This window comes from Sapajus apella, unplaced genomic scaffold (genome assembly GCF_009761245.1).
Source record: "Sapajus apella isolate SASKATOON/1434 unplaced genomic scaffold, GSC_monkey_1.0 scaffold39, whole genome shotgun sequence".
NCBI lineage: Eukaryota > Metazoa > Chordata > Mammalia > Primates > Cebidae > Sapajus > Sapajus apella.
In genome coordinates, this window is record NW_022436979.1 from 9,872,790 (window position 1) to 9,889,944 (window position 17,155).

Below are 17,155 nucleotides of genomic sequence, written 5' to 3' on the forward strand. Positions count from 1 at the left end.
AATGAGAAAAGTTCTTATAATCACTCATGATTTTATAGTTAAAAGTTATACAATAAATGAACTGTGACTTTGTGCAATACCAAATAATGGCTAAGTCAGCTAAGCAGAATAAAATACCTGTTCTGATAGTGAAATTTTAGATTTTAGATCATTTGATTGGTCTATTTCATTTTTATACGTGCATTTGTCCCCTTTCACGTACTGAATTCTCAAAAAAGAGTGAACTTGATTAAACGTTGAAGGAAATTAACTGGTTTTGCTGCAAATTTCACTGTATGAAGACATAATTCTACATTAAGAATGTCAAATTTTGTCTGTAGTTCATTGAAGTTTGAATAGAATTTTAGCACAGCTGTTTTATATACAGTAAAAGCAAATGATAATTTCTGTATTTTCATGGACGCTATTTAAAACTGTTATTAAATTTTGATAGAAAGAAACACATGATGTCATTCATACATTTTAGCAAGAACAGCTAAACTACTCTAACTTGGAACCTACCCAATGTAACAGAAAATGTAGCAGTTTTGAAAGATATTATGTATAATTTTTAAATGGCTAGAGGAAAATAATACGAAAAATTATTGTAATCTTTTAGCAATTCTCTTGACATTATCTAGAAAATTTTTAGTAAAATGTCAAATTATCAAAATATTTTATGTAAAAAGCTTCACTAAAGTTTTTCTTATTCTAAAAACATCAAAGTAAGCCTCAGTTAAAATGTTACTATCCTGATAGTTTGTGATGTATTTTTTTTTTTTAGTAAAATTTTGGATTTCACACCAGAGGTTGCAAATTATCTCTATTCCTATTCTATATTCATTATATTCTTAATTAAGCACCTCTTAAATTAAAAAAAAATTTGATTTACTGAAATGACTAATGTAGATTTTACCGACGTCTTCACAAAGAAGATGAAATAGGCTTTTACTCTCAGAGGCCCCAGCTTAGGGCTTTATAAATTCTCACGTGAAATATAACCTATTCTAATGTCACCTATTCCGTATGGCTATACATCAATTTTTTAAAAGCAGAATATCTTGAATTATTAAAAGTTAAGTGCTTTCTCAGTTACAATGCATGCCTCCAAAAACTCCTCACCTAGTGATTTCAACAGGATTTTACAGAAAACATTTTAATATAAATCTTCTAAGTACATACCATTTTATATTTTTAAAAGCCTTAAGTGTTTTATCCCATTGATTGAATCTTTAAAAAGTAAATAGGCCAGGATTGGTGGCTCGTGCCTGTAATCCCAACACTTTTGGAGGCCAAGGTTGGTGGATTGCTTGAAGCCAGGAGTTTAAGATCAGCCTGGCCAACATGGTGAAACCTCGTCTCTACTAAAAATACAAAAATTGGCCTGGCATGGTAGCACACACCTGTAATCCCAGCTAGCAGGGAAGTGGAGGCACAAGATTGCTTGAGCCCAACAGGCACAGGTGAGCTGAGATCCTGCCACTGCACTCCTGCCTGGGCGATAGAGGGAATAAGACTATGCCTCAAAAGAAAAAAATATATATAAATAAGAAAACTATATTTTTATCTTTAATTTCTACTTATTGTTTAAGAAATAAGTGGGATACAAAAATTATGAACTTAAAATAACTCAATATTCCACTGGTTTCATTGATCTGGCTAATACAATTTTTCAATATTGACAGGCATAACAAAAGTTGATGAGAGTTAATTTTCACAATGTTTGCTTTCTAATTCACTTCACAGCACATATTCAAAACTACTTAGTTGATTAGAGAATTATTCAGTAATAATAAAATTAATTACAAGTATGTTAAGACTCATGTATATAAAGTTTAGTTTTTTTAATATTTAGGAATTTATAAGTACATTTGTTGTTCATGACCTTTGGTTTGGGTGATCTGCATTTGAAGTAGTTCCATAATTAAGTAGGTAATTAGTACTGTTTTCATAAATGGAAAAGCAAGAGCAGCATATTATATGAATTTCCTTTCTTCGAGATAATTATGAATGTTATTTTTAGATCTTTTCCTCAGTGAAGTATCTCCTTTTGTTATGTTAACAGGAATTTGGCAGCTGATCTTCTCCTGATGATTCCTGATAACGAACTACATTTAATAAAACTCTGTGCTTTCTACCCAGGGTGTACTGAAGAGATAAATGACCTTCATGATAAGGTATGCTGATGATATCAAACACTGTGGTTTGGAATGCAGTGCTATGATTTTATTTTATTTTATTTTACTTTAAGTTCTGGAGTACATGTGCAGATCTTGCAGGATTGTTACATAGGTATACATGGCATGTGTTACATAGGTATACACATGCCATAGTGGTTTGCTGCCTCCATTTCCCCCCAACCTTAACCTACATTAGGTATCTCTCCTAATGTTATCCCTCCCCAATCTCCCCACCCCCTGCTTTCCCTCCCCTAGACCACAGCCCCCAATAGACCCCAGCATGTGATGTTCCCCTCCCTGTGTCCACATGTTCTCATTGTTCAACACCCACTTATGAGTGAAAACATGCAGTGTTTGGTTTTCTGTTTTTGTGTCAGTTTGCTGAGAATGATGGTTTCCAGATTAATGCATGTCCCTGCAAAGGACATGAACTCATCGTTTTTTATAGCTGCATAGTATTCCATGGTGTATATGTGCCACATTTTCCTTGTCCAGTCTATCTTCAGTGTGCATTTGGGTTGGTTCCAGGTCTTTGTTCTTGTAAACAGTGCTGCAGTGAACATATGTGTACATGTGTCTTTATAATAGAACAATTTATAATCCTTTGGGTATATATCCAATAATGGAATTGCTGGGTCAAATGGTATTTCTATTTCTAGATCCTTGAGGAATTGCCACACTGTCTTCCACAATGGTTGAACTAACTTACACTCCCACCAACAGTGTAAAAGTGTTCCTATTTCTCCACATGCTCTCCAGCATCTGTTGTCTCCAGATATTTTAATGATCACCATTCTAACTGGCGTGAGATGGTATCTCAATGTGGTATTGCCTAGGTTTTCCTCTAGGTTTTTATAGTATTAGCTCTTATGTTTAAATCTTTAATCCATCTGGAGTTAATTTTTATATAAGGTGTAAGGAAGGGGTCCAGTTTCAGCTTTCTGCACATGGCTAGCCAGTTTTCCCAACACCATTTATTAACTAATTTTAGGTTTAAGCAAATAGGGATGCCTGCAGAGAAACAAATGTATGGTGCCTTTGGGATACCTTTAAGTACAACAAAAATGGTAAGAATAAGAAAACATTTATTGAACTTCTGCTAAGTGCTTGGCACTCTTCTAAATCTTTATGTATATTTGTGTCTTCTTCTCATAAAACTTTGAAAAGCAAGGGATAATTATACAAAGAAAACTCAGAGGGGGTAAGGAACTTGCCCAAATTAGTTAGTGGTGGGGTGAGAATTTCAACTTCAGCCAGTCTAACTCCAAATCCCAAGTGTTTTCCACTGTACGCTTTGCATCTTGAAGTATGTTGTCAGATAACTTTTTAAAATAGACAACTTAGGATCCTTAAAAGAATTAATGAAATATAATGAAATGTACATGCATTTTTCTAAAGTGCTTTAAAAATACATATTTGCAGAATGTAGGAATCCATGCATCAATATTATATGTAAAAACCAAAATTTCAGTAGATTATTTATATTAAATTATAGTACATTTCTATATTTCAGTGCTATTAATCTGTTAAAAATCATGAAGCTCTATTTTTATTGACATGAATATATGGTTATGAAACATTTAAATAGAAAGCGGATCACAAAACTATGCATGGCCATATGATTTGGGTTTGAAAATAACTGTGACTGTACATATTTGTTTTGTTTATAGTATATTTAGGAAGATACCTACAATTTCTTTTAAGAAAATGACAAGATATACGTGTAATATTTTCTCATCCTGAGCTTCTAAAATAACAAAGTTTTGTTTCACTTATTTGAACCTTGATTCTTTCATGCCTAGTGAGTGAGTAGCCCTATTCATTAGCAACAGATATTTATTGAGTATTGTATTAATACAGATTGGCCAAAAGTGTGTGTGTGAGAGAATGTATGGGTGGATATGTGTATGTGTCCGTGAATGTGTTTGTGTTGAGACAGGGAAAATACTTGTGAAAGAATAAATATCCAGAGTTACCAGTGGGTTATGAGATGATGGGATATTTTAACTACTTTATATGCTTTGTAGTCTGTGAATTATTTGTTTTTAAAGCTATGCTTTGTTTTTTTAGCATGACAACTAAAAGCTATTTTATGTTGAAATTAAAATGCATATGAAAGAAAGTGGCAGTTTTTAAATTATGCATTATCTGGTAGTGTTTGCATGTACACTAACAGATACCCTGTGAGGCAGAAGGTACAGATGTTAATGTCAAGGCTCAGAGAGGCTAAATGTCTTGTCTAAGCTTTAAGACTTAAGCTAATGACCTCACTTATTATTTTCAGATCTTAAAGATATTTCCATAAATATATGCTCTTAATTCAAATAATTTTATTTATATCATTTAGGACAACTTTAATAAGAAAACCACACTACTAATATTGGAAATATTTAGTAGGTGTACTATTTTTTATTCCCATAAATTTTACTAACATTGTCAAATGACTTATTTTCTCATGCAAGCTACACACAGTAGAAGAATGTATGCAGTTAGCTGAGACAGCTTTTAATGATAAGGCAAGAATATTATTCACCTCATGTTTTCATCACACATTCTAAAAGGACATAATTAAACTTTCTGGTCAGACTTCCCTTATTACTTTTTAGAAAGACTAGTGAGTAGGTGTAAAGATGTTAATAACTCTGAACAATTTCACAAGTACAGATGCTCCTCGACTTACCATGGAGTTACAATGGATAAACTGATCGTAAGTTGAAAATATTCTAAGTCAAAAATGCGTTTAACACACCTAACCTACCAAACATCGTAGCTTAACCTAGCCTTCCTTAAACGTACTCAGAACACTTACATTAGCCTACAGTTGGACAAAGTCATCTAACGCAAAGCCTATTTTATGATAATAATACCTCATGTTATTTATTAAATACTGTAATAAAAGTAAAAAACAGAATGGTTGTGTGGGTATTCAAAGCACAGTTTCTACTGAATGCATTTCACTTTCACACTACCATAAAGTCAAAACATAAGTTGGGGACTGTCAGTAACACTAAAAACTATATATTCACATATGATGCTTACTTATATAACAACTTTTAGAATTTTAAAAGATACAGGATAAAAATTACAAGGATGATCATCTTACTCTTCTTATATTTGAAAATGAAATTTAAATGGGAGTCATTTTTTATTCCCTCTATGCTGTGAGCATTTATCAAGGTGAAGAACGTATGTCTCTAGCCAAGCACAGTACCTACCATATAGGAGTCGCTTAGTAAATAACTGGCATTTCATGAGTAAGGATGGGGAAACAATATGAAATGTTATATATGTGAAAGCCCCTTAATTCAGTTTGTTGTAATTTTTTTGAGAGAGAGAATGAGATGTAAAATGTTCGTTTTACCTAATTTTTAAACAATAAATATGAAATGAACACATTAATAAATTGAAACAAACCATGAAATTATTTATCAACGTTGTTCACAAACTTGAACATTTAAGCTTTAACAATTACAAACACATCAGAATTGTTATAAAAGGTAGCTTATTGATTACCTACATTATAAGGAAGCAGACCAAATTACTTGAGGGAGGATCAGAGTCTCAGTTTTAACAACAAAAAAAAATTTAATGGGGGATGTGGATTTTTATTTCATTACTATAGTAACGAAATTATTTCATGGCATTTCAAAATGTCAAAGCTAAAAACTTTTAGAGCTTCTACATTTTTTGTGTCTCTGAAATAAGGTTGCTTTGTTTCAAAAGCCAAGTGAAGTTAAATTAGAATGTAGAGGACACGTAATAATGCACACCCTTTATATTTGGTGCATTTAATGTAGTTTTTGACAATGATCAATATATTTTTTTCTAACATAATTAATCTCATCATTTGGGTGCTACATTGCATTTGTGGGTGCTAATTCCAGTATCACAATCAGGACAATTTACTTTTATTTATTGTATTAGGTATTCATGTGATGGAAAACTACTGACTCATTGGCTAATATCCCCTCTTATTGTTTTTAGATCTTAAAGGTATTTCCATAAATTTATTCTCTTAATTGAAATAATTTCATTTACATCTATTTTAGACAACTTTAATAAGAAAACCATACTATGAAAATTGAAAGTATTTTGTACTTACATTATTGTTTTTATCCCTGCGAATTTTAGTGACATTATTTTCAAATCAATTATTTTCTAGTGTAAGCTACCCACAGTTGAAGAATGTATGCAGTTAGCTGAGACAGCCCATGCAGATGACAATATCTTTGAAACTGTAAAATATTACTTGTTAAGTCAAGAACCTGAAAAGGCCCTTCCTATTGGTATTAGCTTTGTTAAAGGTAAGTTTTTAGTTGGTAGTATAATTTAAAATATACTCATTTATTTGATCTTTGTATTCATATTAATGATTGTTTTACTTCATTTTTGCATTGCTATAAATACCTGAGGCTGGGTAATTTATAAAGAAAATAGATTTATTGGCTCATGGTTCTGCAGGCTGTACGGGAAGCATGACACTGGCATCTGCTCAGCTTCTGGTGAGCCCTCAGGAATCTTTTAGTCATGGAAGAAGGTGATACATGAGCAAGCATATCACTTGGTGAGAGCAGCAGCAGGGAGAAGGGAGGAAGTGAGAGATAGAGAAAGAGGGAGGGAGATGCCACACTCTTAAACAACCAGATCTTGTGTGGACTCAGAACAAGAACTCACTCACTCATCACCAAGGGGATTGCACTAAGAAACTCATGAGGAATCCACCTCCATAATTCAAACACCTCCTCATTCCAACACTGGGGATTACATTTCAACATGAGCTCTGGAGAGGACAAACATCCAAACTATATCAATGATCAGCCTTAAAACCAAGAACCAGTCATCCTAAATAAAAAGGAGAGTGATACTGATGTGAAATATGGCATCTCTTCCAATTTTATGGTATGGGGTCCTGAGAGAGGATGAATAGGAAAATAGTTGTGATCTAGAAGATAAAAAGGTAGGTAGGACTGACTGACAGAAAGTTAATTATATAAGTTAAAAAATGGAGGAATAAATTTTGAGACTGTTATTTAATGAATCTTTCATCTGGTTTTATTTTTCCAGAATACCTCAGTAGTTCAGACTGGACTTTGGATACCATATACCCTGTTCTTGACCTATTGAGCTATATTCGTACTGAAAAATTACTCTTGCATACATATACGGAGTGAGTACTTTTCTGCAACATGTATAAGTAAATCTATGTGATATTTTAAAGCGACTCCATTGTTTTTGGTATTCAGATGAAGAAATCGGATTGTCTTGGACAGGTAGCTACACTTGTAGAAAAATTGTATTTTTATTTATTTTTAAGAAAAAATGTAGAGGTCAACTTGAAACAGAATATTAAATATTAGTGGTCCCATTTAATAATATCGGGTCCATGTATGTTTGTACACACACATACACACCTGGTTTAAAGAAACCAGGTTCAAAGCTTGGGACATCAAGTCCTTAAGAAACTCATGGTCGTGTTTATTAAACATCCATTGTGTGCAAAGCATCATACTGTGCTTGGGGGAAGAAAGTAAACGTGCTAGAAAGTAGAAAATAGACACCATCCCTGGATTTAAGTACCATTTAAAGACATTGTTACCTATATAACTAAAGCCGTCAGAGACTCTTGTACAATTTACAAAAGAGGCTTTGGGCTCTTTTTGTTTTAAAGCCTATATGGAAAAAATGATGCAGCAGCCTGGGAAACTGGCTAATTCCCTTAGCAAGAACTGGAGAAGACATTCTTTACCCTTTCCTAGAGTCTACACGGTATTCCAGGAATCCCTCCATCTGACCAAAGGAGTTCATTAGGGGTAAATTACATAAAGAAACAGCCGAGAAATAGAGAAAAACAAGCAGGAGTTAAATACTATTTAAAGACTCTTATTTTACATTATAATTGATGATATAGCATAAATGTCAAAGAATTAGGAACTGATGAATAAATCATTTTTCTCAAGTTTAGAAAATTTTCTAAACATATATTGCCATAAGTGTCACCTTTCAGAATACAGAGATACAAGTCCATGAACTGTGTGTCAGAGTAATGATCTATGCTTCAAATCGTGGGATTTACAGAAATAAATATACTCTCTTTTAGAGCTCGAAATGAGTTGCTAATACTATGTGGTTACATTGGTGCATTATTGGCTATCAGAAGGCAGTACCAAAGCATTGTTCCAGCACTTTATGAGTACACAAGGTAAAAAAAGGTTTTTTTCTTCCATCATGACATTAGAGCAATTTCTTTCACTAAGATGGATAGTCTCTAAGTGGATTATAGAAAGTATCAAATATATTATTAGAAGTATCATATGTTTACTCAGCATGTGCTTTATAATAAAGCAGCACATAAATTAGGGATGCATTAGGCTGTAAATAATAAAAATTATATTACTAGCTTAAATTCCTAGAGTTTATTGGTCTTTCATATCAAGACACTTGAGATAAGCATTCTAGGGTTGTTACTCCTGTGCAGTGATTTTATCAATGACCTGACACTCCCTTCTTTCCACTCTGACATTTTTGGATTATTTCCTCTTGCTTGAGTATCGACAGTTACAAGATAGATGCTAGCCCTCCATGAAATACAACTACATGCTAAGAAGGAAAAAGAGGTAAGAGTGAAAGATAGAGAGCACAAGGGACTTTTCCTGGCAAGACCATGTTATTCAGGAAGGAAAGTCCTCCTTAGGGTTTTATGCCCAGATCTCACTAAAAGAAAATAGGAAACTGGATGTTTTAGCCTTTCAATCTCTACAGCAGATAAAGCAAAGTAAAGGGAGTTTTTGAGTAGCAGATTACTTACTATTTTAATATTTTATATTCAGTGATAACCTATTAGCCATACTCCCACATTTTCTAACAATTTGTTTAACTTCAGCCCTTGTACATAAAACTTCTTATACTATAAAATAAATTCACAGTGCCTTCCATAAAAACCTACTTCCAAGTCTAGTAGTTAGCTATGTGGCTTAGTAGGTGACCATTCTAACATGCAGAGGTCTGTGGTTAAGCAGTTTTTCTGAGTTCATATGTGGCAGGGGATTCTGAGAGAAACAGGCTTTCTCATTCCTAACTTCTCCCTATTGTGAAGGTGAAACACTAGCTGTCACCTAGTGAAAATATGGAATAATATGGAATTAATACTATCAGCATGCTCAGGGAAAAATCTGTTTCTACACAGGTAGCATAACCAAGATTGGAAAGATCATTTAACAATATTAAAAGATATTATAGGAGCAATAGGATATATCATATCGAAGTAAAATAGTGTTTAATGAAGTATGTTCAGCTATATATAATAATAAAAGAGAAAAATTCTTAATTAAGCATTAAATTAATATCAAAAAGAAAAAGAATGGTTTTTATTTGCAAGGGAAGAGACACTTGAGAGAATGTGACTAAGTTTAGGGAATGTGTTAGCTTAGAAAGAGAAATTAATAATTTCCTAATATTAAAGAATTTATCTTCTCTGAAAATTCCATCTTTGTTTTCTTGCTGCTTATGGTTATTTTCCTAACCGACTAAATATATGATTCCCCAAAGTTTCATTCTCTCCTCCTCTGCTTTCGTTTTTCCTCCTCTCCATCCCACTCTACTTCTGCGACTCCACACTCTCCCCTCTCCTTTCTATACTGTGTGCTTCAGAAACCTCACCACTTTTTAGCTTCACCTATCACCTCTATGGAGGTAACTCCAGTGTTTTATATTCAGGCATAGCCTACTCTTCAAGCTCCTATGTGTATATTCAACAGTTTGCTAAACTCCAGCCTGAAAGTCAATATGCTCAGAATTCAAATCATCTTTCTTCTCAAATCTATGCCTCCTGTGTTCTCTTTCTGTCATTCAAGATTAAATGATCAGGGTCATAGTTAAGTGTTCTCTCTCACTGTGGCATCAGTTGACTTGTCCAACCATTCTCCATACATTATGCAGTTCATTTATTCATCTACTCACTCAGTTACTCATCCACCCAATGTTTATTGAATAGCTTTGACTTGCCAGGGTCTCTGCTAAATATACCGGTGAGCATGTATATGCATATCTAGAAAATATTCTATATGTATGTTATATATAATGTATAATCTCTGTATACAGAAATATATAAATCTAAAATCCCATTTAATGTTTGCTTTTTCTGATATCTTAGTTTTGGTATCATATGTTAATTTCTTTTTCACACATTCAGTCAGCTATTAAAACGTCGGGAGGTGTCAGTACCTTTAAAAATTGAATATCTTTCTGAGGAATTGGATGCATGGAGAGCTTGTACACAGTCCACCAACAGGTGAGTAAATATGATATAAAACTTGGAAGGCAGAAGGTATTTGATGTTATACACAAATTTGTTGGAAGTATGCATGGTCTCATTATTAATTTTAGCAAATAATGAATCTTGATTTGGTTTGACATATATACAGCAATAATTTACAATGCCATACTTTTCTGCCATTTAAGTCCTTTGTTTTACTATAAATTAAGTCTGAAGGTGATTTGCCTCCATCAATAAAGCGGAACTAAATAATCATCAGGGATAATTTCTAATCTAAATGTCAAAAATTCTATAATTCTACAAAATGAAATTTTGACATCTGTTGAAAATATAGATCATTAGAAGATTCTCCGTATACACCCCCTTCTGATTCACAAAGAATGGTTTATGCAACTTTATTAAAGAGACTAAAAGAAGAGTCACTGAAAGGAATTATTGGACCAGATTACGTGACTGGATCAAATCTTCCAAGTCATTCTGATATTCACATTTCTTGTCTTACGGGATTAAAAATCCAGGTAAAGCCTAATGTCAGGCATAACAGGTGTATTCCACCATTTTCATTTGTTTACTTTTTGAAATGTTATCTTAAAATAAGCCTAATTTGGGTGGAAGCTGGTAATTTAGGACTGGGGCCCAGAAAGAAAATATTACCTGTAGTGCTTCCATAGTTAGTACAAGTGACCTCTTTCTGCCTAAAATAAATTCAGATACAATCATTGTACTGACTCTTACCATAGAAGCAAGTCATGTAATAAGTATACTTAGTAACAAATGATATGTATACTTTGTAACAACCATGTTTGAATATACATATAGGTCATATCCTGAGGGAAATAAATAAGGAAGACAAAGCAACAGTCAGCAACAGATGATTATATCACAGTAGATTACATTAACTTGCTAGTCACCATCCTTGATGAATAAATACAAAGCAATTTAAAACTGAGAGATGTATATTATATTGTTACTATAATGTGCATGTTCTTATGTCAAGTTACTGACCTTTTCAGCAATTAAAAATTATTGGAATCAATCATGAGGGATGTCTAATTGCCAAGGATTAGACAACAAATGTACAATCAAATCAAAGATGATGAATGATGCCAGAGCCTCCCAATAGGACCCAGGGGTGCCATTATCACTAAGAAATAGAGAAGTCTTTATCATAGAGCCAGGATTAGTTGTAGGTGTCTCCATGAACAAAGCCAAATCCCCTGCAATGCAGATTGAGACTATGTATTAGACTAAAACATCCCCACCTCCCAAAAATATACACATCTTATTGAACAGATTCTTACGTATTTCTAATATAATGTGAAAAGTTACATTACTGTAATGCTTACATGCTAGGCCAATGAAGAAGGTAGGTTTTGGCATAGCCACCCAAAATTAATGAAATAGCTGGATACTGATATAAACCCTAACTATAGCTTAGCTTGCCACTGTAAGCTAGTTAAGTCTCAAAACATAACCAGTATGTTCCAAAAGACAGGTCACATAGTTATATATACCTTTATTATCCATGTATGTTAGAAATAAAGAACCAAATCAGGAAATTCAATAACTTTTAGTTAAGAACAAAAAACATTATGAAATTTTTGGGGTATGTCATCAGTGCCATTCTCTGCCCTTTGTATACCATTTCTAGGACTTGGTAACTTCACCTGTCTTTTCTCCATCTGACCTTGACCTAAAACATACCATCTAACCTCTTTGTAGCCAAACCTACATCCAGGAAAAGATCTACTAATTATCTCATATTCACTGAGGCCCACATGACTGGTATAGATGGAGTCCTATCCTGCCAGGATATTTCTATTTCAACAGAAAGTTGATGTGTTTGGGTTGTAATTGTGAAATTTTCCAGTATCTGCTAATAGGAAGCTGTCTACTCTACCTAGTCCTATGATGGGCTTTCCATTTTCTAGAAATAATTTGCTAACAACAAATCATTTGAAATCAGACCCAGAATTATATCATTTGAAATCAGACCCAGAATTCAACAGCTTTAGCACCTAATTAAGAAAACAAAATTTGCATTTTATTTTGTGTTTTTGAAATTATGCTTTTCCTTCTCAGAGCTAGGTAATATAGATTGAAAATGTTTCACATTTAGTTCTTTATAACTACCCTGGCATATATCATAAATGATGGAACTAAATTACAAATAAGCTAGAAAATCACCTGACTAATCATATTTTAAGTTATACATACAACATAAAACAATATTCTTCATCTTCTGGAGAGCACATTTCAAGTTTCTGGCTTAAATAATTACCCCAGGACAGGTGCGGTGGCTCACGCCTGTAATCCCAGCACTTTGGGAGGCCGAGGTGGGCGGATCACGAGGTCAAGAGATCGAGCCCATCCTGGCCAACATGGTGAAACCCGTCTCTACTAAAAATACAAAAATTAGCTGGGTGTGGTGGCATGAGCCTGTAGTCCCAGCTACTTGGGAGGCTGAGGCAGGAGAATTGCTTGAACCCAGGAGGCAGAGGTTGCAGTGAGCCGAGATCGCGCCACTGCACTCCAGCCTGGCGACAGAGCAAGGCTCTGTCTCAAAATAAATAAATAAATAAATAAATAATTACCCCAGCTGTACTGATATAGGCTACATGATTAAAATATTGAAATATATTTAAGCCTACTACTAGGCATATATGCTTTTATAGAATAAGTAAATTTTGTGGCAATTACTAGATTAACAAAACGTATTTGTCATTGGCAGTACTATTGTATTTAAAGAGTTTAAATTAAAAACAATTCTATTTTGACAGATATGAGGGTATAATGACAATGTTAAGACATTTAAAAATGTTTCTATATTTTGTTGCAGTTCCAAAAAAAAACTAATTTTCTCATATTATTAAAGTTTCATTAGCATTGCCTAAATATGATGTGTTTTTTTTAATTGCAGTGATTCTCTTTTTGAAAATTTAAAAATACTTTGCAAATTTGTAACCTCATCTCTTTCCTCAACTCTCACTGTGTGCAGGGCCCTGTATTTTTTCTTGAAGATGGGAAATCTGCTATCTCCTTGAATGATGCTTTGATGTGGGCAAAGGTGAATCCATTCTCACCGTTAGGGACTGGAATACGACTCAATCCATTCTGATAGAAGATATTTTTTCCATGCTTACTATTTTTTTTTTTTTTAAAGAAAAACTTTCATGGGTTAGTATTACCTTAATCTTTGTTGTTCAAGGCCAGAGGTTGGGAGGAGGATTGCAGGTTGGGAGATGTCGGAAATAGCAGTCAATTTTATTCATTCACTTCAAAAATTAAAATATGTATATAACTTAAAGGAAAAATAAATGCCCCCTTTATAAATAGTAATAGCTACGTTTGGGAAGGAGGAAACACTTAAATTATAAAGGACTGAATAAAAAGCATATAAAAGTTTCACACAGCATAAAAGGTACCAAAATATTATATTGTTGAAATATTGAAACATATTAAATTGTGCAACACCTAGAATAGTGCTAGACATACATTACATGCTTAATGGATATTTGAATGAATATCTTGAAATATCAAAATATAAGGTGTATGCAATGATCATCAACTTAAACTTATGTTCTCCTTTATAAAATGCATAGTAAACTACTAATGTTAGCTATTTAATAAAAGTTTTCAGTTATAAGTTTAGTAAATATTAATAAATGGATACACAGTCAAAATACATTTTTTTTAGAAAAGAAAAAATTATTAGTTTTTTATCTGAAGTTTAAATCTTCAATGTAAAGATAAAAGTTATATAGTCATGAAAAGAATTTGGGGTTAAAAATCACAAAATGCAGTCGACTATATATATGAAAACTTGCGTTAGGAGATAAAGTGACTATTTTAAGAGATTTGGCATGCATGGACATTAGTTTTGATTAATCCATATAATTGCACAGTATACTCTAGTCAATTTATATTAACTTTATTTAAAACACAATTTATTTGGCCGGGCGTGGTGGCTCACGTCTGTAATCCCAGCACTTTGGGAGGCGAGGCTGGCAGATCACCTGAGGTCAGGAGTTTGAGACCAGCCTGGCCAACATGGTGAAACCCCGTCTCTACTGAAAATACAAAAATTAGCCAGACGTGGTGGCAGGCACCTGTAATCCCAGCCACTCAAGAGGCTGAGACAGGAGAATCGCTTGAATCTGGGAAGCAGAGGTTGCAGTGAGCTGAGAACATGCCACTGCACTCCAGCCTGGGCAACAAAGAGCGAAACTCCATCTCAAAAAAAAAGAAAAAACAAACACACATACAATTTATTTGATGAAAATTAGTTTTAAATAAATGTTTGTAAACAGATACTGGTTGAATTTTTAGATATGTCAATTTAACTTTTAAAATGTTTTTTAAAGTGTAAAGCTATGAAAAGGCTATGTGACTACATATATTTCAGTTGGACTAAAATTCTGACTTTGAAACTTATTAAATTAATGCATACTAAAAGAACTTTGATACTCAAGTTGTTTTACAAGATTTGTTATATAGATGTTTTTGTCTGACTAAAGGGTAATCTCATATAACTAGAATATTTGTGGCTTTTATTATCTTTAAACTTGTTGCATTTAAAATGTTTTTAAAACCTTAACAAAACTTCTTAAAACTGGAAAACAAAAAAAATATATATATATAATGTATCTATGTATCATACTGATCACATAGACCACTTCTAATTCCTCAAAAAGACATTACAGGCTTAAACCCCATTTTATAAAAACAATACTAAATATTATAGAAGAGAATATATGTAACTCAGAGATGCAATGGATAATAAAAAGAGTATCTGAGAAATATTTTTGTAAACTCTTAGTAATATCCCTAACTGAAATTTTTCTCAGATGAGGAGGATTACTAACTGGCACCTATGTACTAAAAACCCCTCACTTAAAAATGGCAGTCTCAATCCTACTGTCATTCTTTTAATTTTATTTTAAAATAAATAAACCTATCTTTTTTGTGCTTAAATACTTCAAAAGATATCATTAAGTATATAAACAATCATTACTTTCTTCTGTATTTTTAATGAATGTAGGAATATAATATTTTTATGTATAAAAGGTGAAAACAATTTGCAAGTCTTTAAACACAAAAATACAATAGAAGAGCAACCCAATTTCTGTCTGAAATCTAAATTGGACTGATTTGACCATTATTCTACTATCTTTGATTTCTATAATGTCTATATCTTATTAATTATATTTGTTTTTCATAGAATTATGTCATTTGACTCTGTCAATCTGTATATATTGTGCCTTAATATGAAAAACAAATTTTTTAATTTATAGAAGTATTTTATTAGATTTCATATGCATGAAACCCAAGCAAATAGTATGAATTTATTTTACTATCTGAAAATGTTCATATTACCAATAATGTGGACAAATTACTTTGCAGATTTAAATATGCCTCTATTAAGGAAGAGTCTCATTAGATGGTGATTTGTAAAGCATTGGGAAAATATTTTGCCTGTGAAAGTTAGCAGTTACCAGGTGGTTCACAAAATTACAACATCAAAATGGTTACATCTTGTGAAAATATATGATTTTAATGTCTATTAAGACAAATGAAATATATATATGTATATATATGCACATGTATATATGAAATGTGTGTATGTATGTGTATATATATATATATATATTTCTATGAAATTGTCCAGATGTTCAGGAACATGATTGTATTGGAGCAATGACTGTATTTTGTTGTCCTTATAACATTTATACCCTTTTGATTTTAAGTCAAAAGGTATTCTGAATATAAAGCCTCACAAATTATTTGTAAAATTTAGTGATTCATATTTAGTATATCAGTAATATAGAAGACATCTTTATAGTCAATTCTTAATAAATGTTTATTGTACCAAATCGTTGAGACATCTGTACCTAAATGAAATACGTACTTTCATGCTAAAATTATATATCCTGTCTGTGCTATAATTTGGCATGTCATTCTCTAGATTTATATGTATGTATGTATTTCAGGTCCTTTACATTTTAATAAATATTACTGTTACATTTTGATATGACATAGTTACTTGCTAAGATGAGCAGTCATCTGTTTTCCCAGAACACCATTGAAAGACCAGTGTTTCTCCATGATGCTTGGATCAGAGTCATCAGAGGTGTGAAAGGGCTAAGCTGTCTGAATCGTTACCCTACACAGTAACCTAGGAAAATCACTTCATTGAATTGTTCCAGAGGCTGATTCTTCACTTTAGAAACACTCACTACAATATACCCCAAAATTAGTATAAAATGGGGAAAATGCTTACTAATACAAATGCTATGTCATAGTACCTTCTATTCCCATAAGCATTCTTTCTATTGAAAAGGTTAATTCATCTAGCAGCCACTATAGCTCCTAGAAAATGTCATCACTTCCTTCAGTCAAAGATTCTTTTTGAAGTCAATGGTTTTTTGAAGATATGCCTGTAGTGCTGGCTTCTATACACAACTCATCCTCCAGAAGCTCTTGACTACTTTGACCATCCTTGCTATCCTCATTTACGTAATCACTATGTAATGAAGCCCACACACTATTTCATATTTTCCACAGTCTCTATAGGTTCCACAGGATTCTTGGGCACTTACCATAGTCAGGTCATGAGTGTTTAGCTTTTTCAGGACATTGAACACAGGACCAAGGGGACAAAGAAACTTATTATTTGACTCTTTACCCAAACTAATCCTCTTTTCTGGATCTTTGTCATGGCTGA

General features: G+C 32.9%; 1 protein-coding gene across 8 annotated transcripts in view; it reads left to right on the forward strand.

Annotated features, from left to right (window-relative positions):
* The window catches only part of WDR17 (WD repeat domain 17), a 120,062-nt gene extending 105,941 nt beyond the window's left edge, over window positions 1–14,121 (forward strand). For 6 of the 8 annotated variants that reach the window (XM_032298695.1, XM_032298693.1, XM_032298692.1 and 3 more), the window contains 7 exons: window positions 2,045–2,156; window positions 6,322–6,463; window positions 7,224–7,326; window positions 8,257–8,358; window positions 10,348–10,446; window positions 10,766–10,949; window positions 13,430–14,121. In XM_032298695.1, the coding sequence (XP_032154586.1) occupies window positions 2,045–2,156; window positions 6,322–6,463; window positions 7,224–7,326; window positions 8,257–8,358; window positions 10,348–10,446; window positions 10,766–10,949; window positions 13,430–13,549 (862 nt within the window). In that variant the 3' untranslated portion in view covers window positions 13,550–14,121. The remainder of the gene's footprint in view (window positions 1–2,044; window positions 2,157–6,321; window positions 6,464–7,223; window positions 7,327–8,256; window positions 8,359–10,347; window positions 10,447–10,765; window positions 10,950–13,429) is intronic. The other 2 variants (XM_032298696.1, XM_032298694.1) reach the window with 2 other exon arrangements.
* Window positions 14,122–17,155: the final 3,034 nt, after the last annotated feature.